The sequence below is a fragment of the Vulpes lagopus genome, chromosome 2, assembly GCF_018345385.1.
Source record: "Vulpes lagopus strain Blue_001 chromosome 2, ASM1834538v1, whole genome shotgun sequence".
NCBI classification, from domain to species: Eukaryota; Metazoa; Chordata; class Mammalia; order Carnivora; family Canidae; genus Vulpes; species Vulpes lagopus.
In genome coordinates this window covers 169,466,566-169,488,872 of record NC_054825.1, presented here as the reverse complement: position 1 = coordinate 169,488,872, position 22,307 = coordinate 169,466,566, and the positions used below count along the sequence as shown (strand labels likewise).

Sequence of the window (22,307 nt, the reverse complement as noted above, 5' to 3'; positions counted from 1 at the left end):
TCCAATATGGGGCCCAAACTCAAGACCCTGGGATGAAGAGTCTCAGGCTCTACCAACTGAGCCAGCCGGGCACCCCAGCCTCATTTTAAAAATTTTATTTATTTATTTATTTATTTATTTATTTATTTATTTATTTATTTTACTTATTAGGGGGGGTATAAGCAGAGAGAGGAACAGAGGGAGAGGCACAAGAAGACTCCAAAATGAGCATGAGCCCAATGCAGGTCTGATCCCATGACCCTGAGGTCATGACCTGAGGCAAAATCAAGAGTTGGATGCTCAACAGAGCCACTCAGGTGCCCCTCTAGCCTTATTTTATTAAATATTTTACTCATTTATTCATGAGAGACACACAGAGAGAGAGAGAGGCAAAGACACAGGCAGAGGGAGAAGCAGGCTCCATGCAGGGAGCCAGCCCGATGCGGCACTTGATCCCGAGACCATAGGATCATGCCCTGAGCTGAAGGCAGATGCTCAACTGCTGAGCCACCCAGGCATCCCTCTAGCCTCATTTTAAAGAAGAAAATTAGACAAAGAAATTTATATCTCTGTGCCTTGATCTTTGATCCTTCATAACTTGTGGGTAGACAAATGTATCAGGTGACCCTGTAGGGTTTAGTTAAGTGATGTTTCATTGTTGTGTGTCATTCTGATGTCATTACATTGCAAATTGTCTTTTGGTTTTGCACTGTGTGACAGATTATTCCAGCCACATGCTGTTATTATTCAGCTCTGTATTTTGTACTGTGACACTGTGTCTTATGAAGTGTTCTGGGCTTCCCCGTGGTTACTCTTACTGTTGGGCTTTGTTGTGTGCCAAAATACACAGTTGTCATATTTGCTGTGTTTGGTTGCTATGTGTTCTTATGATGTTTTGTGGGGCCTTCTGAGCTACTACATACTTACGAGGCTTTGTTGGGCTATATCTTGCACAGCCATGTGCATGTTCTGTGCTGCCAGTGATATTTCTGTAGATTAGTCCTATATTATATGAACCAGTTTTGTGGCTGCACAGACTGTTTTGTTGCACCCTGGGCCTCCTGAGTGATGGGGAAACCAAAGAGCATCCCACTTTCCTTATCTCCCACCCGTAGGCCAACCTTAGACTCCACTTTAGTGCTGAATCACTCTTTGTGCAACGCCATCTGCTCTGTGTTTTTCAGCGGATGCTTTGACCTTGAAAATAAGCATCTGGTGTTGATCACTGGCTCCTCTAAGACAAATTCCAGATCATCAACAACCTCTAGGGCAAGACTGACCATCTTCTGATCTTCTGTCCAGGAAAGGTTAGAGATCTTTGAGAACTTGAGGACAAAAGTTATGGGACTGTGGGGTAGGGCAATCAAGAATGGGGAACAGAGAGTTTAAGGTAGGGGGAGAAGGCACTAAGGATCAGGTGATACTGGGGTAGGGAGACACCAGAGTCTGAGGTGGAGTGAAGATTAACCCCACAGAGCAGGTGTTGGAGACTCCTCAATGATCACTTCTTGCACCTCACCTCTAACATTCTGACTGACCTCACCATTCCCCACCTGATATTCCAGCACCTCTTTCCAGGTCTTACCTTTCCACTCTCTCCCGGCCACCCCTTTTTAATATGACAGAACCCTTCTTTTTTTTGGATCCCTTGTGTTCCTACCTGCCTCTCTTGCCCCTGCCCCACCCCCAGATGTACAGCCTCTTCCCTCAGCCTCCTAGGCTGGCGGCCCAGGCCACATCATCACCTCTTCCAGAGCTGGGAGTGCCTGAAGCACCTCATCACTCAGTGTTCTTGAACCTCAGGCCTCCGAGTCTACCCTCTCTCCGGGACTCCATCCACTGCTTCCTTGCCAACATTGCACAGGTATTAACTGTTTGGCAGTCCCATCTCTGTCTGCAGGCTCTGCCACAGGGAGGGGACTGGGAACCCAACCTCAGGTTGAGCAAGCTCAGAAAACAGGATGAAGTGTTTTGAGATCTTCCTTCTCACTACCCTCAGGCGGAGCCCGAACATCTAGCCATTTGGGTCTGGAAAAATCAGCCAAATCACCCAGGTCCTGGTTTACCAATTCACACCTGATGAAGAAGTCATTAAGGCACCCTTTGAGTGGGATGTGTTTAGCCATACACCTCCACATTCCTCAATTCCGCCAAGGAAAGGTGTGTGTGTGTGTGTGTGTGTGTGTGTGTGTGTGTGCGCTAAAAGACTTTGTTTATTTATCCTTCAGGAAGCACTAGAAGTGCAGAAGCCCCCCCCCCCCCCAGCATGGAGACAGTTACAAGTCTCCCACTCAGGGGGCCTTCCCAGCTCCTCTACCACGCACCTAGAATTTCAAAGGCTCCTGTTTTTCCCTTCTAACATGCCCCCTTATCACACCCCATATTCCCCAGGACTTCTTCAGATTCTGCCCACAGCCAAGTGAAGTATCTGACACTTCCTTGTCCAGAAGCCCCACCCACATACCCAATTCTAAGCTCCCCAAACTCACCCATATTTCCAGGACTTCATGACCTGTCCACCCACACACACTCCCTAGAAACAACCTGGTTTCTCAGCACTGTGACCCAATGCAACCACCTACCACCATACCATTTGTGAATCCATTAACCCAGTCAGCACCATCCCTTCCCTCCCAGTCTCTGGCAAATCCCAACAAGTTCCTATGGGCCTGCCTCCTGCTTCTAAAAACAAGTACAGATTCCCCCTAGCTACCCTACATGTCCCTGAAGAGAGGCCCAACCTCAATGACACCACCTGCCTCCTCCAGGCCTCCACCCACAGTTCTTAAGCAGCAGGAGATCCACCCCATGGTGGGGTATGCAGAGCTACCGGTGCTGAGGACCACCAGGTCTTGCCTTACATTAATCCTAAGATAAATCCAGAGGTACAGGGCTTGCAGATGTCATTCCTCTGAACTTTCCATCTGTGTCTCCAGGGACACGGTATTCCTCGGCTTTATGCTGCCCAATGTGTGTCATGTACCAGCCTCCACTGGGAACCTGTCAACTGGAACCTGGGCCTTGGCACCTAGCATCCTGGGGCTCCTGGAGCCTTGGCAACTGGCATCCTGAGACATAGCAACCATACTCTTCCCCAGGATCCCCTCCTGTGCTGAGCAACCTGGAACCCATTCTGAAATCTCACGCCTCCACAAGGCCAGGTTTCTTTTCTCAGGACCTTTCTCCAGAACTTGGGGCCCATGGACTATCCCCAGGTATTCTGAGTCTTCTCCACTACCCCAGGAGACCAACTCAGGTACCCAGATGCCTTTCTTCAGGAGGGGGAGCTCAGACTCACACCTCAGACCCCCCCACTCATACATCTCAGCTTTAGACCTGCACACAGCAGGTCTTGAGACCCAGACACCAGCTCCCTTGACACTCTGCTCAGGTCACATGTTCCATTCCCCTCTCAAGTCCCAAGGCCTCCAGCCCTGGCAAATATGAGAGCTCTGCTTCCGGGAGTTTGTCCCTCACATCATACCACTGATTTTCTCCTCCTCTTTTGCAGAGCTCAGATGTCATCACCCTCCTTGGTACTGTTTGCCACAACCTCAGCCAATTCTTGATGCCCCAGGAGTTCAACTGTGAGCACTTTCTGGATGCTAGTCAGTCCTTCAAGAAGATCCCTGCCTTCATGCCATTCTCAGCTGGTGAGTGTGGTCAGGGTGGGAGTCACAGCCTTGGAATGTCCAGATTCCCATTCTCCTACCTCCACCCCAGCTCTGATTCCATTCTCCACTCTCACTGCTTCGTTTCAAGCTAGGGAAACACAGAAAGCTTCAAACAGTGTCTGCTTCCTGTGCTCAGAGACACCTCCAGCTCTGACTGTCCAGTTTTGTAGTTACAGGCAAGGAATGACAACTTTGAGGTAGAGCTTACATGAACCTTGTCATCTGGCGCAATAGAACTGGTTATAGTTTTTCATATTTAGTACACTACTAGATTGGGAAAAAATATTGATGTTTACATAGTTGCGGAAAAATGGAATAATTGTAAGAGGTAATATGATATTGCTAGCTGTGTGCACCTAGCACATACGAGAAAGACTATAGAGGCCAGGGCTCTGCTTCTGCATCTTGGCTCTGTCACTGTTAGCTGTATGGCTTTATTTTTTTTTTTTGTAAACTTATTTTTTATTGGTGTTCAATTTGCCAACATATAGAATAATACCCAGTGCTCATCTCATAAAGTGTTCCCCTCAGTGCCCGTCACCCAGTCACCCCCACCCCCCACCCACCTCCCCTTCCACCACCCCTAGTTCGTTTCCCAGAGTTAGGAGTCTCTCATGTTCTGTCTCCCTTTCTGATATTTCCCACTCATTTTCTCTCCTTTCCCCTTTATTCCCTGTCACTATTTTTTATATTCCCCAGATGAATGAGACCATATAGTGTTTGTCCTTCTCCGATTGACTTATTTCACTCAGCATAATACCCTCCAGTTCCATCCACGTCGAAGCAAATGGTGGGTATTTGTCATCTCTTTTTTTTTTATTTTTTAAGTATTTGTCATTTCTAATGGCTGAGTAATATTCCATTGTATACATAAACCACATCTTCTTTATCCATTCATCTTTCGATGGACACCGAGGCTCCTTCCACAGTTTAGCTATTGTGGACATTGCTGCTATAAACATCGGGGTGCAGGTGTCCCGGCGTTTCATTGCATCTGTATCTTTGGGGTAAATCCCCAGCAGTGCAATTGCTGGGTCATAGGGCAGATCTATTTTTAACTCTTTGAGGAACCTCTACAAAGTTTTCCAGAGTGGCTGCACCAGTTCACATTCCCACCAACAGTGCAGGAGGGTTCTCCTTTCTTCACATCCTCTTCAACATTTGTGGTTTCCTGCCTTGTTAATTTTCCGCATTCTCACTGGTGTGAGGTGGTATCTCATTGCGGTTTTGATTTGAATTTCCCTGATGGCAAGTGATGCGGGGCATTTTCTCATGTGGGTGTTGGCCATGTCTATGTCTTCCTCTGTGAGATTTCTGTTCATGTCTTTTGCCTATTTCATGATTGGATTGTTTGTTTCTTTGCTGTTGAGGTTAGTAAGTTCTTTATAGATCTTGGAAACTAGCCCTTTATCTGATAGGTCATTTGCAAATATCTTCTCCCATTCTGTAGGTTGTCTTTTAGTTTTGTTGACTGTATCTTTTGCACAGCAAAAGCTTCTTATCTTGATGAAGTCCCAATAGCTCATTTTTGCTTTTGTTTCTCTTGCCTTCATGGATGTATCTTGCAAGAAGTTATTGTGGCATAAATACCTAGGAATAAACCTAACCAAAGAGGTAAAGGATCTATACCCTAAAAACTACAGAACACTTCTGAAAGAAATTGAGGAAGACACAAAGAGATGGAAAAATATTCCATGCTCATGGATTGGAAGAATTAATATTGTGAAAATGTCAATGTTACCCAGGACAACTTACACGTTTAATGCAATCCCTATCAAAATACCATGGACTTTCTTCAGAGAGTTGGAACAAATTATTTTAAGATTTGTGTGGAATCAGAAAACACCCCGAATAGCCAGGGGAATTTTAAAAAAGAAAACCATAGCTGGGGGCATCACAATGCCAGATTTCATGTTGTACTACAAAGCTGTGGTCATCAACACTGTGGTATTGGCACAAAAACAGACACATAGGTCAATGGAACAGAATAGAGAACTCAGAAATGGGCCTTCAACTCTATGGTCAACTAATATTCGACAAAGGAGGAAAGACTATCCATTGGAAAAAGGACAGTCTCTTCAATAAATGGTGCTGGGAAAATTGGACATCCACGTGCAGAAGAATGAAACTAGACCACTCTCTTTCACCAGACACAAAGATAAACTCAAAATGGATGAAAGATCTAAATGTGAGACAAGATTCCATCAAAATCCTAGAGGAGAACACAGGCAACACCCTTTTTGAACTCGGCTACAGTAACTTCTAGCTGTATGGCTTTGAGCAAGTCACAACCTCTCTTCTTATCTGTCATTTCAACTCAGACCCTGTTCTCACGCCAGGGAGTCGGATGTGCCCTTGTGGCTTGGACAAGTCCCCGAGGTACGAGGTACGTGGAGTTCTTCGACTACCTCCCTCACCGTCATTCTGCACAGCTTCTCGCTGCAGCCGCAGGGGGCGCCCAAGGACATCGACGTGGCCCCAATTGATTCTTGCCGCAACAGGCTCGCCTAGGCTCTTAATGCGCCTGCGCAAGAGCTGAGGTTTCCACCACCACCACCACCCGCCCCCCGCCCCCTATTGGCTACTTTCCCTCTTGTCATACTCTCTTGGCTGCATCATCTTTGCCATTAAAACCTTCTACCCTCTCCACAATCAGTCTTCCACATGCTCTGCCCCCCTCAAGTCAACAAAAGACCCCGAGGAGGAGAAACCTATGTTTTAGCCACTTGGAGACCCTGAAACTTGTGTCTCTCATCTTTCTCTGGAGCTTTCGACACAGTGGGCCCGAGTTTAAGAAAGGAGGATCATCTGTCGCCAAAGAGAGTGAGGTCACCTCTGCCGGTTCTGGCTGCAGGGAGAGGGGTCTCGTGGAGCACAGCTGGAACTCGTGCTCTCACCTGAGGAGAGCCATGGTGCAGAATCGGGGTCCATGGAGGCAGGCTGGGGTGGGGTGGTGGTAAGGACTGCGAAGGACTAAAGAGGAAGGGCAGAGAAGGGAGAACCAAGGTGGAAGCGGGGCGAGGGGGCGGGCAGGGAACAGCAACGTACAAGATATTCTGGTTAGAGAGAGGATAGGAGAGAGGGAGAGGCAGAGAAAGAGGCACGTGGAAATCGAGAAACAGAAAGCGAAAAATTGACACAACAGAAAGAGAATAAGAAGTCACCTGTTACCCCTAACAAATCCCCTAGGATTCGAAATGCTTGAAACATATGTCCCCAGACAGACTCATGAGAAAATGAGCCACCCAGGGACGGAATCACTTGCAGGGTTACACAGTCAGGGCTGGGATTTAAACACCCAACTTGTCTGACACCAGTGTTCATGATATTAACCCCTGCTTCTCAATAGGAAAAGAAAAGGCAGGGCACCTTCATGGTTCAGTTGGTTAAGTGTATGCCTTCCCCTCAGGTCATGATTGCCAGGTCCTGGGATCAAGTCCCCCATTAGGGTCCTTTCTCAGAGGGGAGTTTGCTTCTCCTTCTGCCTATCTGCCCCGCTTGTGCTTGCTCTTGTGCACTCTCTTTCCATCAAGTAAATAAAAAAAATCTTTAAAAAAAGAAAAAGCAAAGGCAAATAGTATTCATTTTCATTGGTCAGCACCTTGTCATACCAGATGGTTAATGTTTAAAACATCACCCTGCAGCTAATAGGTGCTGGGCACTCTACTAGTTAGTAGAGTTATGTTGACGAACTTCTTGCTTTTTTTTCTTTTTGAACTCTGGCTTGATTTTTTAAGGGTTTATTTATCTATTTGAGAGAGAGATAAAGAGAGAAAGCAGGAGCAGGGGGCAAGGGGGAAGCAGGCTCTGAGCTGAGCAGGGAGCCCAACACAGGTCTGAGGGCCCTGGGATCATGACCTGAGCGGAAGGCAGATGCTCCACCAACTGAGCCACCCAGGCAACCCTCTGACTTATTTTGGGTAACATATTTATTTGAGTAAGAGCCCTTTTTGTCTCCTCAGAAACATACAGGGTAGACTAGGGGTAGGGACTAGACTTGGGTCCCCTCAATCCTGACCACAAAATCCAGCATTCTTTTTTTAATTATTATTAAGATTTTATCTTTTAAGTCAGCTCTACACCCAATGTGGGGCTTGAACTCACAATTCAGAGATCAGGAGTCACATGCTCCACCAACTGAGCCAGCCAGGTACCCCTAATAGCTACCTCCATAAGAAGAAGAAGAAGAAGAAGAAGAAGAAGAAGCTAAAACTCTGTGCTTCTTGATTAGGATATCTTGCAGGAATGGGGAGGGAGGATGCTCACTACTAAGACCAGGCCAAACCAGTTTGGACCAAGAAGGACCCCCCAGTGCCAAAATTTCAGCAACTTTTCCCTTCATTATAATACTAAAAATCACACAAGGGTAGAGGTTTTTTTTTTTTTTAAGATTTATTTATGTATTTGAGAGAGAGAGAGAGCATGCACATGTGTGTGAGTGCTAGTGGGTAGAGGGGCAGAAGGAAAGGGAGAGAGAGAATCTCAAGCAGACTCCCTGCTGAGTGCAGAGCTCTACATGGGCTTGACCTCAAGGCACCCAGACCATGACCTGAATTGAAACTAAGAGTCCAACACTTGGGATCCCTGGGTGGCGCAGCGGTTTAGCGCCTGCCTTTGGCCCAGGACGTGATCCTGGAGACCCGGGATCGAATCCCACGTTGAGCTCCCGGTGCATGGAGCCTGCTTCTCCCTCTGTCTCTGCCTCTGCCTCTCTCTCTCTCTGTGACTATAATAAAAAAAAAAAAAAAGAGTCCAACACTTAACTAAGCCACTCTGCACCCTGAAGGATAAGATTTAACATGTTAATTAGACATGTAATATAAGAAGAAACATAACCTTTTAGTATGCGGGTACTAATAAATCCCCACTTCTACCTGCATAGAAGTCCTGCTTTTTCCACCTAGGTTTCTTTAAAAAAAACTTCCTGACCTCATAGAGTCAGCCTGAGGATTCTTTCCTTTGTGTTGCCTCCTTGGTGCTCCAGCATAAGCTCTGATAAAGCTTTGCTTGTGCCTTTAAATTTTGGGTTCAGCCTGGTTTCTCTTGTTCCTAGGTCCAAGGACCCAAGTCCAGTAACCTTTTCAAACAATATTACATCACAATTGAAAAGATCTGACAGTTTGGTGCTCATTAATATTCTCAGGAATTCAAAGTACAGTATAACTAATCTCCAAAATTTTCCTACACATTCAAGTATTAGATACACAGATATCTTCGTAGTTTACAGAAATTATTTAAAAGGATTTATAAGGGCCTCCTGGGTGGCTCAGTGGTTGAGCACCTGCCTTCCGCCCAGGGCATGATCCTGGAATCCCAGGGATCGAGTCTCACATCAGGCTCCTGACATGGAGACTGCCTATGTCTCTGCCTCTCTCAGTGTCTCTCATGAATAAATAAATAAATAAAATCATTTTTAAAAAAGGATTTATAAAACATTTCTAAACATCTAAAAATGATCCTTGTGATGGCTGTCCCACCTTCATTGTGTTGCTTCCAGTTGTGAGCATTCTTTTCTGAGGAGGTTAAGCTGAGTAAGGTATAAGAAGGTACTTTCTTCAAACTATAATAGGACATTTATTTGCATGTGACTGATACAGGAGAACTTGATTCTTGTTTCATGGAGTTGAAGAATGAATCTCACTGACAAGAAAGGGAGCAAAGCCATAGAGGTTTATTAAGCAGAAATACAGAGAAAATTCTCAAAAGTGAGAGAGCTCCCCATAGGGTTGCCACTGAGGACTTTTATGGTCTGTCTTTTATAGGAAAATGACAAGGGAACTTGGTAAATTTCTCATCAATATCAGGGTGGATTTGTAAGTATCATGTCTATATTTAGAAAAAAAAGGTGGGCTTGTAACAACAAGTTTTTTTTTGTAAATGTCATGAGCACAAAGTGTTCCCTTCTCTACAGTCAATATCTCCTCCATAACATTTCTCTACATCTGGGATTTCTGTGATTACTTAGTAGCCATTAAAGGGGGATACTCCCTAACATTTTGGAGCTAGAGAGCTGGGTTTATTTTTTTCTGTTTTTACTGTCTTATCTGTTTTCTTGGAGTGGATAGAAGCCTGACTCTGGGGACTTTTCCTTATCTTTCCCTGCCTAGCCCCGTCTGCCCCTAACTCGTTCCTACATCATGACTTTTATTTCCAGACTAACTTTTATGCCATAATTCCTATATTTTCAACCGAATCATTCTCACTGGTATGCACACTGTCACCTAAATTAAATATATGTAAAATAAATGTCATTTTGGTCTTACCAATCTCTATGCGATGTATTAGGTTGACCTGAGCAATCACAAAGGCCAGGTTATTCATCACTTTGAGGTAACTTTTTTAAAAAAAGATTTATTTATTTATGATAGAGAGAGAGAGGCAGAGACACAGGAGGAGGGAGAAGAAGCAGGCTCCATGCCGGGAGCCCAACGCGGGACTCGATCTCGGGACTCCAGGATCGCGCCCTGGGCCAAAGGCAGGCGCTAAACCGCTGAGCCACCCAGGGATCCCCGAGGTAACTTATCTTTTTAAAGATTTTACTTATTTATCCATGAGAGACACATAGAGGCATAAACATAGGCAGAGGGAGATGCAGGCTCCAGAAGCCTGTGCGGGACTCAGTCTTAGTACCCTGGGATGATGACCTGGACCGAAGGCAGACGCTCAACCACTGAGCCACCCAGGTGCCCCTGAGGTGACTTTTAATCCTCTTTTTTAGGGTGTCAGTAAATCCTTCTGATTTTTAGTTTATACTTCTTTGTTGTTAGATTTTTTCTTTTCTTTTTTTTTAGTTGTGGAAAGAACGTTCAACAGAACTACCTTCTTAACAAATTAAGTGTACAGTATTGCAACTATAGACACAATGTCCTGCCTCAGATTTCTAGAATTTACTCAGCTTCGGCAAAGGAAACTATTCCCACTGAAGACCAATGCCTCTTTTTCCCCTTCCTCCAGCCCCTGGCAACCACCACTCTACTTTCTGCTTCTATGAGTTTGACTATTTTAGATTCACCCTACAAGTGGATTCACATATTATTAGTTCTTCTTTGATTGGCTTATTTCACTCAATAAAATCCTTAAGTTTCATCTATGTTGTCACACATGCAAGGATTTTCTTCCCTCTTATGACTGACTAATATTCTATTGCATATTGCATACACACACATTTCATTTATCCATTCATCTATCAATGGATATTCAGATTGTCTATATAAAAATTTTGATCTTTTGGGGATCCCTGGGTGGCTCAGCAGTTTAGCACCTACCTTCGGCCCAGGGTGTGATCCTGGGGCCCCGGGCTCGAGTCCCATGTTGGGCTCCTTGCATGGAGCCTGCTTCTCCCTCTGCCTGTGTCTCTGCCTCTCTCTCTCTCTCTCTCTGTCTCTCATGAATAAATAAATAAAATCTTTAAAAAATTTTTATCTTTCTTCAGTGTTATGTAGCTTTCAGCATTTAAGTTCTGTGAATGTGTTGTTAGATTCTGTGCATGTGTTGTTAGATAGTTACGTATATTATTTTTTTGGAGTGACTGTAAATGGTATTGTGTTAATTTTGATTTCATAGAGTTCTTGCTAGTGTATAGAAAGCAACAACACAAAAAATTTTTTTGGTATGTTTAGTGACTTTGCTAAAGTTGTTTATTAGGAGTTTTTTTTTTTTTTTTTTTGGTCATTGTTGTAGATTCCTTGGGAATTATTTAAGATTTGCCACCTGTAAATGGGCATAAACAGTTTTCTGTTGCATAGCCATGTGAGCATTAGGTGAAGTAAATGTGTTAACACTTTTGCATGGACCCGACAGAGAATATTTGCTCAATAATTTCCCTTCCTCTCATCCCACCTCTGAAGAATCTATGTTTTCCAAGGTGAATAAAGCCCATTCCTTTCCTCTTCCTCTCCCATCCACTCTGCCCCTCTTATTTCATTAATCCACCTCCCTCCTGCTAGCCCTGCCCTCCAATAACCCCGCCACTCTCAATAGCCAAGCCCCTGTACCTACCTCTGCTTTGCTCCCCCAACCAGCCCTACCCTCCCAAAGTCCTTGTTCAGCAGGGCTGGAAGCTCATGGTGTAATTTCGTGGGATGGTGGCTAAGCCCACGAGCTTGGGGGACACATCGATGTCTTGGGGCAGCTGCGGGGACTTGAAGCAGAAGTTCTGCAAGATGGTGGTGAGGAAGAGAAAGAGCTCCATCCTAGCCAGGCCTTCTCCAAAACAGTATCGCTTTCCTGAAGACACAGAATGGGAGAGCTGGAGGTAAGGCCTGCTCTCACTGCCCTCTTGCCCCACTGTCCATCCCCAGGTGCATTACCCAGGGAGGAGGTGCTGCAATATCGTGGCCTGAGAGACTTTCAGAGACATCTCTAATCCTCTCTGAGCATCAGTTTCCCTTGCACAGGAGATGGGGGTGAGCTAGCAGTCTGTAGCAATGGGAAATTTAGATGCCCCTTCACTCCAAGTATACACTCGGCTGCTGGGTTCTCATCTCCTCCCAAGGAACCTAAAGAAGAATGTAAATGACTCTGGACAAATCTCTGATTCACTAAGGGCTTTGATTTTTCTGCTTCTCTGAAACGGGTATGATCACCCCTATCCTTTTGCTTGAGCTCAAGTAGCTCTGGAGGTGGCAACTGATGGGCTGCAAGGTAGAGCATGAGAGGGACTTCCAAGCTGGAGAAAGACACCAGGCTACACCTTAGAGAGGGAGCTGGGATGAAGGAGGCCCTGTTGGTGGGAGCAGTGGCTTGGCAGCAGACAGTGGTCTCTTACCAATGGAGAAGGGCACAAAAGCATCGCTCTTCTTAAACTGCCCCTTCTCATCCAGGAAGTGCTGGGGGTGGAAGTCTTGGGGGTTGGAGAAGAACTTGGTATCTCTCAGCACAGAGCCCAGCATAGGGAACACTTCGGTGCCCTGGTGAGGAGGAGAGAGGGATCTGATAAGGTAGAGTGGGGGTATCGTGTGCTGAAAGTGCATGGAGGTTGGAGGGACAATTGGAGTGCCCTAGGTGATGAGAAATGGGAGGTGTGGGAATGTGGGTGCTTAGAAGGAAGCTTGGCAGACATGGGGTTCATGTCTCCTGACAAGAGAAGTTTGAAAAGCACAGATTCTGTGTCTCTTAGGACAGAAGGTATGGGGGATGTGGAGCTCATGTCTTCCAAGGCAGGAAGTTGAAAGGATATGGGTTCATGCTCCCAGAGACAGAAGTTTGAGAGATATCAAGTTTGTGCCTCTCTAGGTGAGATGTCTGGGGGGCATGAGATTCATGCCCTTGAGAGAAGAGGTCTAGAAATGAGGTTCATGTCTTTTAAAAGAGAAAGTTTGGGGACATGGGGCTCATATGCCCTGTGGCAGGAGCTCTGGGGAAGATAAAGGATTCAAGAATCTCTGAGTGGGTGGGTTGAAGGGAAATAAATGGTGGTTGGGGGAGTGTTTGATTGAGACAGTGGGACAGGGGCTGGGAAGCTTCTAAGGGGAATGGGAGATGCTAGGTCGCAAGGAGCAGGCTGGAGGTCCCTGTAGGCCAGACAGGAAAGTACCTTGGGGAGGAGAAATTCCCGAAACTTGGTGTCCTTGGTGACTCTGCGGGCCAGACTCAAAGGGATTATGTCTCCAAATCTTTGGATCTCATGGATCACTGCCTCTGTGTAGGGCATCTTGGCCCGGTCCTCAAACTTGGGCTGACGGTTCTTGCCAATCACACGATCAATCTCCTCATGGACTTTGGCTGTGGGAGGAGGGGGAAAGTGTTTAGGTATCTGGGGGTCTCAGGGTGGGGATGATAGTCCAAATATGTGTATCTATCTGTAACATGGATGTAGACCATTCAAAACAGATCTTGGCCATAAACATTGTTGGTGAAGCATCCTATTCACCTGGTCTCAAGCTGTATGTGGTCTCACATACAGTTGACTCGGCACAGAACTGCCAGTCAGTTCAGGTATTTTCAACATTTTCACAGCGAGTGAAACTCAGCTGATGCTTATCAGCAGAATATCACCTATAGCTGGATAACAGGGCATCCTTAGGGTCCTGGGCCCTGGGAAAGGCGGGGACATTACAGTGGACTCAGAGGAAGTGTTGGGATCTGTGGCCACTGTTTCACTGCCTGCCCCCCTTCCCCGGCTTACCCTCCACATCTGGGTGCTTCATGAGCAGCAGGAAGCCATACCGCAGGGTTGTACTGACTGTCTCAGTGCCCGCAAAGAAGAGGTTCAGTGTGGTCAACACCAGGTTCTTCAAGTGAAACTCCGTGTTAGGGTTGTTCTGCTCCTGCAGGGAGAGAGGGCTTCAGGCCAGACCCACTCCCCTCAGGGCTCTCAGAGCCCTTCCGGGATCTTTCCGTGTGGACCCACCTCTCTTAGATCCAGACCAGAGGTGGGGAGAGGACCTCAGTCCAGCCAAGGCTTTGTTCAGGCTGCTGGCTCTGCCCAAAACCCCCTTCCACACTCTTTACCTGGCTGCCTATCTGTCCTTTACTCATCAGCCCCGGCGTCACAATTTTATGGTAGGGAATATTAGAAGGAGAGGGATGCAGACAGCAAGCACACGGTACACAAGTGTTGCTTAATGGTTCACCTGCAGGTCCTACCCATGGGCAAGTGCTCATAGATGGAGCAGCCAGGGTTATTACACTTGGGATGGTGAGGATGTTATCAGGGGGATGATAAGAATGGGCCTCTGCTCTCCCCATCCCAGCCTGGTTTCCCTCTGCCTGGCTTTGCAGGCTGTCCGCAAAAGAGGAATGCTGCTGGGTTGTACCTCCTGCATGCGGATGAGGAAGGAGTCAATGAAGTCTCGAGGAGAGTTGGGGTCTAGTGTGCGTTGGTTCTGCTCCACCTTCTTGGTTATGAAGTCTTCCAGACCCTGCAGCTCCTTAATTGCCTGTTGCTGTGGCCCTGGCAGGTATTTTATCACTGAATGGAACATTTCACAGAGCTGAGGATGGGGAGAGAAGAAAGGACGGGAAGGACAGGCGTCAGTGGGTAGGTCCTGATAGGAGCAGGACCTTTCTTGGGGCAAGGAAGGCAGTGGGTTAAAGGCACCTGTCCAAGTGTTTAGGTTATATATGAGGCTTGATGGGAGCAGATATATACATTTTCATGTGAGTTCAGTGTGAGGGCTCCTGTCTCAGAATGTAGGTGAGAGGGGATCCCTGGGTGGCTCAGCAGTTTAGTGCCTGCCTTTGGCCCCGGGCGTGATCCTGGAGTCCTGGGATGGAGTCCCGTGTCGGGCTCCCGGCGCATGGAGCCTGCTTCTCCCTCTGCCTGTGTGTCTGCCTCTCTCTCTCTCTCTCTCTCTCTCTCTCTCTCTCTCTGTGTCTATCATGAGTAAATAAATAAATAAATCTTTAAAAAAAAAAAGAATGTAGGTGAGATGGATTGGGACACATCCAGGTTTCAAGTATTCAAGATTTGATGGGAGACACATATCTAAGTTGTTTAAGCATTCATATGATCTCACAGGTTTGAGACAATTATTCATAGTGGATCTGAATTGAGGGCTTCTGTCTAGGTTTCAGGTATTAAGTGGGGCTGGTGTGCAGGTGTTTTAAATGTGGGTGGAGACATCTGTTCATGTGTGTGAGTTATTCATATGGGCTGATAGGGGGCATATCTGCAGGTGTTTGAGTGAGCTGGATTGGGGGATACTTTTTCAGTGTTTGGGGATCAGTTTACCCAGGTGTGTTTACACATTTAGGGGACCATTACTGGAACCTGTCATGATGTTCAGATATTTATCTGGGCTTGTAGGTGGCACTTACTAGCTATTCTAGTGGGCCAGTGTGGGATATCTGTGTAAATATCAAATTATTTTAATGGGCTGGATTTTATAGCACCTGGTGTTTGGGTGTTCGGGAAATGGGCTGAGGTGGTTATTTGTCCAGGTGCTAAGATACTCAGGCGGAAAGATGGAATATCTTAATAGGGAGCAACTATTAGATATTAAGGTGAGGTCGGGATGAGAACACCTACCCAGGTGAGAGAGCTGGTATGAGGATGTGTTTCTTGTCTGCAGGCTCTGATGGTCGTCTTCTTCTTCTTCTTCTTCTTTCTTCTTCCTCTGTTCCTCCTCCTCCCCCTTCCCTCCTTTCCTCCTCCTCCTCCCCCTTCCCTCCTCCTCCTCCTCTTTCTTCTTCTTCTTCTTCTTCTTCTTCTTCTTCTTCTTCTTCTTCTTCTTCTTCTTCTTCTTCTTCCTCTTTCTTCTCCTCCTCCTCCTCCCCCTCCTCCTCCTCCTCCTCCTCCTCCTCCTCTTCCTCCTTCTCCTCTTCTCCTCGTCCTCCATCTATTTCCACTTTACTGTCCCTTCCAACTCCTCTTCTTCTATTCCTTCCCTCTCTTCCTTCGCTTCCTCCTTTTCCTTCTCTTCCTCCTCTTTCTCCTTCTTCCCCTCTTCATTCTCCTCCTCCTCCTCTTTTTGGTGAGGATCTACTGTTGAGATATCCAGGTGTCTTTGGAAACTGGGTCCTGGACACATGTCCTGGGTTCTGATGCAACGTTCAATTGTCCAAGAATGGGGGCTGTTTTTTAGAATACCCTACTAGAGAAGGATGCAGTTTGGGGCAGCTGTTTTCCACATGGGGGAGCATTTGGCAGTAGTAGTGTTGTAGAGCCAGATTGAGATGGGTTACCTGCCCCATAGATGTAGCTGTGAACTGGAAGCTCCCCAGCATCATACGCAGCAGTGACAGGAACTCTTTGTCCTCATAGTCAAAGCGATCCCCAAAAACAATGGAGCTGATGACATTGGACACTGTTCGGCTCAGGAAGAAGGTGGGATCGATGAAGGCACCTGGGGAATGGGTTGGGGGTGGGAAGAGACAGCAGTTTGGGAAAGCATCAACTGGGTGGTCTGATGCCAGCCTGAGAATTGGGGGAGGGCCCTGGAGTGAGGAGCCAAACTTCTAGCACAGGATCCCAGAGCCTGGATCCCTTCTCCCAATCCAGTCCCCTTCCTGGAGGAGAAAGCACATGCCTGTGTGAGTGTGGCCCTCCTTCTCTCTCCCTCCTGCTCACTCACCTCGTGTGCCCCGGAGGGCCTCAATGAGGAAGCCTGCCTCCTCCTGGATGCGCTCTTCAATGCCGCGCTTTCCCACTCCAAAGTCCCGCAGTGTGGTGATGGAGAAGCGCCTGAGCTGCTTGGCCCGCTCCCCGTTGCTGAACGTCACCCCTGGGGAGGGAGCATAGGGCTGAGAGGATGTGGGTAGGGGTGTGGACAGAGGTGGACAGAGGTAGTCAGAGAGCAAGAGGCAGGGAAAGATGGGTTGGGGAGCGATTGGTGGGGAGACAAGGAGAAATACAAGTCAGAGTTAGAGAAATACTGAAAGATTTAGAGACCAGGTTGGAAGAAAACAATCAGGAGAGAGTAAAGGACACAGAGATGTATGACCTGGGTTTCTTTTTTATTATTTATTTATTTATTTATTTATTTATTTATTTATTTATTTATTTATTTTTTATGACCTGGGTTTCAAGCAAGAGCTCCTCCCAAACCCAGAGGAAGAAGAGGCATGGGTGAGAGAGAACAAGGAGATAGGCCGAGAAGCAGGAGGAGTAGAGACACAGACACCCTGAGTCAAGCTAGAGAAGACCAGGGAGAGGCCACAATAACCAAGAACAGGACAGAGGGGAGCAGGGGTAGAACTTGGCCATAGCTCTGGGCAGGTGAGTCAGGAGAAGAAGAGTGGAGAAATTGAGGCATCAAGTGTGCCTGACCACGGGCCCTCACCCAGAGCCCCCTCACCATAGCCTTTGAAGAGAGTGTCAAAGGTGGCCTGTGCGCCTCGCCCACTGAATTCTTCAGCCTGGTCCACCAGAGCTTCCTTCACCGCCTCGTATCCACACAGCACCACGACGCGCCTAGGCCCCAGGTGGATGGTGAACACAGGGCCATAGCGTTTGCTGATCTGATGGAGGTGGGGGTGCTTAGAGGCTGCAGCCCCCACTGGGACCTGGCCCTGAGAGCAGTCCTTACCTACTGCATGCATTCCCCCACATTCTGTTACTCAAGGGGCTGGACATCCCAAAATCTGCTCTTTCTTGTCCAGGACCCTGACGCCCAACCTGCACATTTCTACTTTCTTAAGAATGATCCAACCTTGCCCATCCCCTGCCACAAAGTCCCAGATCAATTAGGCAAGCCCCCCAGCCCCACTCCATTCCACCCATTCATTATGTCCTGACACCTTCATGAAGGAATCAGACATCTGCTGTATGTTCAGCTGCAGGTAGTTCCCGATGAAGGGCAATGGAGTAGGTCCTGGAGGGAGCTTCTCCAAGAGCTTCCACTGCCTCCAGACAGACATCAAGACCATTACTGTCAAGCAGGTGAGCAAAGCCACCAGAAGGATCCCTGAGGCCACCATGGTGGCACTGGGCAAGACGGTCAGATGGTGCTGGCTGGGGTGGTTCGCCTTTATACCACCTGGGAGAGAAGGGTGGACTTTGGTTCTGTTTGTTAATTGTGCCATTTCATTTCCCAGATATAGTGCCTCCCAACCTCCACCCCTGGACTCACAGCTGAGCTTGGGACAAGACAGCAAGTCAGAAGGATGGGACACCTGGGAGATTAACAGAGTGGAAGGGCCCTTAGGAAGGGTCACCTGAAGTCTATAGACTCTGGGTGAAGCAGTAAGCAAATTCTGATTCTTAAGATTTTGGAAATATAGATTCAGACTCCTGGACTTTGGATTTGAGGTAGAGTGAGAAGTGATCCAAAAATTATGGATTAGGGCATCTTTGGAGACAAGAATCCAGAGAATTGGGTTTTTGTTGGAATGGGACAGCATGTATGGTTGTAGATTTAGGATTTTTTGAGGGAAGAGGGATGTATGGTTAAAGGCCATGGGATGAGAGATCCCAGGGACTGGATCTGAGGGTTTTGTGAGAGGGAGGACCCCTGGCTGTGATAGGGTTCCTGGGAGGAGGAGTATATGGGAGTCTGGCAGGATCAAAGAGTAGCACTTGCCCCAGGCTTTGCCCTGCCATTGCTTTGAACAGAAAATCCCTATAGGACTTCAAAGCAAGGTTAGGATCAGTATCCCTGCCTCTCTGTGATTGGGAAAGAGGTAGAAGTCCAGAGCCACATTTAAGTGGAACTTCCCTTAGCAAGGAAGAGTAACTTGTGGTCTGAGTGGCAGAGGGACTGGGCAAGACTTGAAATAGTAATGACATCCACCAGTACGGTGCCCCAAAGTCCCAAGTGTCTCAAGGGGTGTAATTTACAGAAAGCCTCACTGGTTCTACCCAGGTCCCTGGGGAGCTCACTAGGATCATCATCCCCATTGTTGTTATTAGTAGCCAGTGGAAAGGGAGTACCTGAGAAGAGAAGGTGGAGGGTGAGGGCGTGTGAGGTCCCTTTGGGGTGATTGCAGATTCAGCAGGGCTGCTGGAGGCACACAGAGGGACCCACAGTGGGAGAGGTTTGGGAAAACTGAGTGGGGAGAGAGCCAAGCCCTGGAGACTGAGGGTGGGAGTAGAACACATGGTGGCCTTGCTGTCCTTCCCTCAGTGACCTTCTTCCTCAACAATAGGGCACTATCCTTTGGTGAGCACTAATTGTGAAGAGCCAGTGTGTGGATGTGTGAGCTCATGGAATCCTTCTAGCAGTGCGGCTTGTTCATATCATCTTCGTTTTGCTGTTCACAAGAGCCTCTCTACTGGCACTTGCTTGAGGTCACAGAGGTGGCAGGTAGGGAGCTGGGATTTGAACCGTGTCCTCTCCTACCTCCACTGACTGGCCTAGCCCACCGTGAGGGCCAAGTGGAGGCCAAGTGTAGCAAGGGGTGGCATGGGATTGGCATGTGGGAGTCAGTGGGTTAATGCCTGTGAAGTACATGGCAGTAAGTGCTAATAAATAGTTGCTAGTGCACAGAGATGCTAGCAACTTCTGCTGCTGGCATCAGCTGGCCCCCAGTAGACACTAGCATTGAAAGCCAGTTGACACTGGGCTTGATACCAAGAGAACACTAACGGAGCCAGCCCTGGTGCCAGGAGGGTCTGACGGTAGGCCCTGGCGGCCACAGGGGCTGACTTCAGGGGGTCACAAGGGTGGCACCATGTAGCCCTGAGGCTGGTCCCAGCTGGCTCTGACATAAGCACCATGTGGGTCTTGGATTGATCTTCTGTGGGCCCCATAGGGCACGAGGCAGCATCTGATGGTCAAAACTTTCTCTCACCTGCTCAGATGCCAGAGCTAACTTTGGATGAGTGCAGGTGGGTGAGGTTGGCACTCAGACTGGCATGTTGCCGCTGAGCCGTAGTCCTCTGGGGCGGAAACAGAGGGCAGAGAACAAAACAGAGATAGAAAAGTTGTTTGTTGGTGGTTTTGGTTTTGCTTTGTTTTGTTTTTGTTCATTGGCTAGGAATGTTTGTTGGCTTGTTTTCTTTTTTTAAGATTTTATTTACTTATTTGAGAGAGAGCGTACACACAAAAGTAGGCAGAGAGGCAGGGAGAATGAGAAGCTGCTGATGTGAGGCTAATCTTAGGACCCCAGGATCATGACCTGAGGTGAAGGCAGATGCTTAACCATCTGAGCCACTAAGGTACCCCTGTTTGTCATGAAAAGCTTGGCTGGACTACTAGCACAAGCCTGGCAAGTGTCAGTTCCCCTAATCCCAACCAGCAGGTTGCACAGCAGTTAAGAGCACAGTTAAGGCCTGGATTGGAATCCCTTATCCGTTCTTGCAGTGGGACCTTGAACAACTCACCTCATCTCTCTGAGCCTCCTGAGGCCAATGACAGGACCTGCCTCTTCCCCCATTATGGGAAGAGTCAGTGGGTTAATGGCTGTGAAGTACATGGCAGTAAGTGCCAATAAGTAATAGCTATTCCTATTAATCTTCAGGATGAAGGACATGAGGAAGCGGTTCTCTAAACCCCCTTCTGGACTTTATGTTCTCTGGTCTGAAGTTCTGAATACTTCCCCTTTGGGAAACGGGGAAGGGAGAGAAAGCCTTGGGGGAATCTGCCTGCCCTTCCCTCTGGGGCACAGCTGAGCCTTTCTCCTGGAGCTTCCAATGGAGCTTTGACCTCAGAGGTGGCCTCCTGGAGGGATAGTGGAGTGTGAGGAGGGTGCAAACAACCCTCAGCTTGTTTGGGGGTTGAAGGGGGCATAGCACCTTGCCCATCCATATCTTTGTGTCTCCCCTTGTCATGTACATCCTGCAAGTCAGCCTTTCAGCCCTCTTGTGCGCTTCTGGATCTTTCTGTTCATGCCAGTGTGTGCAGCAGGTTCTCCTGGAGGCCTGTGTCATGTTTCTTCTTCTTTATACATCTGTGTATGTGTGTCATTCTGGGCACATGCTGGGGGTCTCTGCCCGTCTGAGCGCACGTATGTATCAGCGTGTCTATGTTGATACCTGTATTGATGAACACCCCTGTCTTTGTGGAGTGTGCGTGCGCACACAAGAGGGTATCCATACCTGTTTATGTCGAGACGTGTACACCTGTGTGAGCTTATGACAGGGTGCGTGTGTGCAGGCCAGTGTGCCTGAATGCACGCCAGTCTCTGTATCTGTTTGTGAGCAACTGAGTACATGCTTTGCAGTGTGCCTGTTGGAGGGCGTCTGCATGTGTGTCTGTGTGTCCACCCTGACGTCTGACTGTGCATTCACATGTGTATGTATGCACGTAGTACTGGTGACTATGTGTGTGCGTGTGTGGTTGGGCATTCTGCGTGTGCATTCTGGCATGAGATGTAGGCACGTGGGCCACGCAATGTACAGTGTCTGAAATCTGCTTGTGCCTGTGTTTGCTTTCAAACACAACCCTGGCCCAGCTCCATTTCCTTCCTGGAAAACCAAGTATTTCTTTTTTCCAGGGTATTGCCTCTCTCAGTGTTCAAAGGTCACAGTAGACAGAAAAGGCCTGCATGTGACAGGTGTGTCCTGACAGTATTCTGAGGATCAACTCAAATATCCACTCTGAAAATTCTCTCTCCCACGGTGTCCCCCAGCCTCCTAAGCCTTCAACACACTTAAGCCAGTCATCTGACCTACGCTCAGTCAACTGGTCATTCTGTGCCAGCCTGTGCTGAGGGATGCTGAGGACACAGGGGTGACCCTGGGCCCTGCCCTCATGAAGCTCTCACTCCACTGGAGAGAAAGAGTAGCCACAAGTCAGTGAAGCTCAGGATGTACAGGGCTGGTGTGAGAAGGCACCGACAGAGGGGTCAGGGGAGGGCAGGGAAGACAGGTCAACGTGGGCACAGGGACACAGGCAGAAAGGTCAGGGCAGGTCAGGAAAAGGCATCAGAGGGATGGAGACCTAGGCATAGAGGGCAGGATGGGGATGGTGGATCAGACAGAGGGATCAGGATGGGGATGGGGGGGGCGCACAGGCATCTGTAGGGACCCAGAAATGGCATTTGCTTCAACCTTGTATGCTCAGGATGAGCCACTAGAGGACTAAATAAGAGTTTTTGAGGCAGGAGGGGGAGATTATGGAGGGAGCATGCTGGGCAGAGGAATCCAAGTGCCAAGGCAGGGGAGCATGGTCAGGTGCTGTTAGGCTGGCAGGATCTGAGCTGGGCAATGATGAGGCTGTCGTCATCAGCAGGAGTCAGACCTGCTGGACCTTATGTGACTTGGAGGGGAGTGTAGACTCTGTCCTAAGATGATGGGGAGCCCTGGAAAGGTCTTAGGCAGGAGAACAAAAT

General features: G+C 47.9%; 1 protein-coding gene across 2 annotated transcripts; it reads right to left on the bottom strand.

Moving 5' to 3' along the window:
• Window positions 1–8,363: 8,363 nt before the first annotated feature.
• On the bottom strand, window positions 8,364–18,053 carry LOC121484618 (cytochrome P450 2A13-like). Of its 2 annotated transcripts, XM_041744075.1 has the most exons (10): window positions 17,835–18,053; window positions 17,393–17,555; window positions 16,670–16,819; window positions 16,281–16,441; window positions 14,411–14,587; window positions 13,780–13,921; window positions 13,189–13,376; window positions 12,421–12,562; window positions 11,652–11,879; window positions 8,364–8,379 (listed from the first exon to the last, which is right to left on the bottom strand). In XM_041744075.1, the coding sequence occupies exons 1-9, from the start codon at window positions 18,012–18,014 to the stop codon at window positions 11,698–11,700; spliced, it is 1,485 nt and encodes a 494-aa protein (XP_041600009.1). In that variant the 5' UTR covers window positions 18,015–18,053; the 3' UTR covers window positions 8,364–8,379; window positions 11,652–11,697. The 2 variants fall into 2 exon arrangements, with proteins under 2 accessions (XP_041600009.1, XP_041600008.1); XM_041744074.1 differs by lacking the exon at window positions 8,364–8,379 and having other exon boundaries at window positions 11,052–11,879.
• Window positions 18,054–22,307: the final 4,254 nt, after the last annotated feature.

What these genes read in the sequence shown, in the direction of transcription:
- LOC121484618 (XM_041744075.1), bottom strand. Translation starts at nt 18,014, where the DNA reads ATGGTGGCCTCAGGGATCCTTCTGGTGGCTTTGCTCACCTGCTTGACA. An exon ending in TGTCTGATTCCTTCATGAAG is followed by an intron (nt 17,556 to 17,834) that starts GTGTCAGGACAT and finishes CACCTCCATCAG; the next exon opens with ATCAGCAAACGCTATGGCCC. An exon ending in TTTTGTGCCCTTCTCCATTG is followed by an intron (nt 11,880 to 12,420) that starts GTAAGAGACCAC and finishes CTGTGTCTTCAG; the next exon opens with GAAAGCGATACTGTTTTGGA.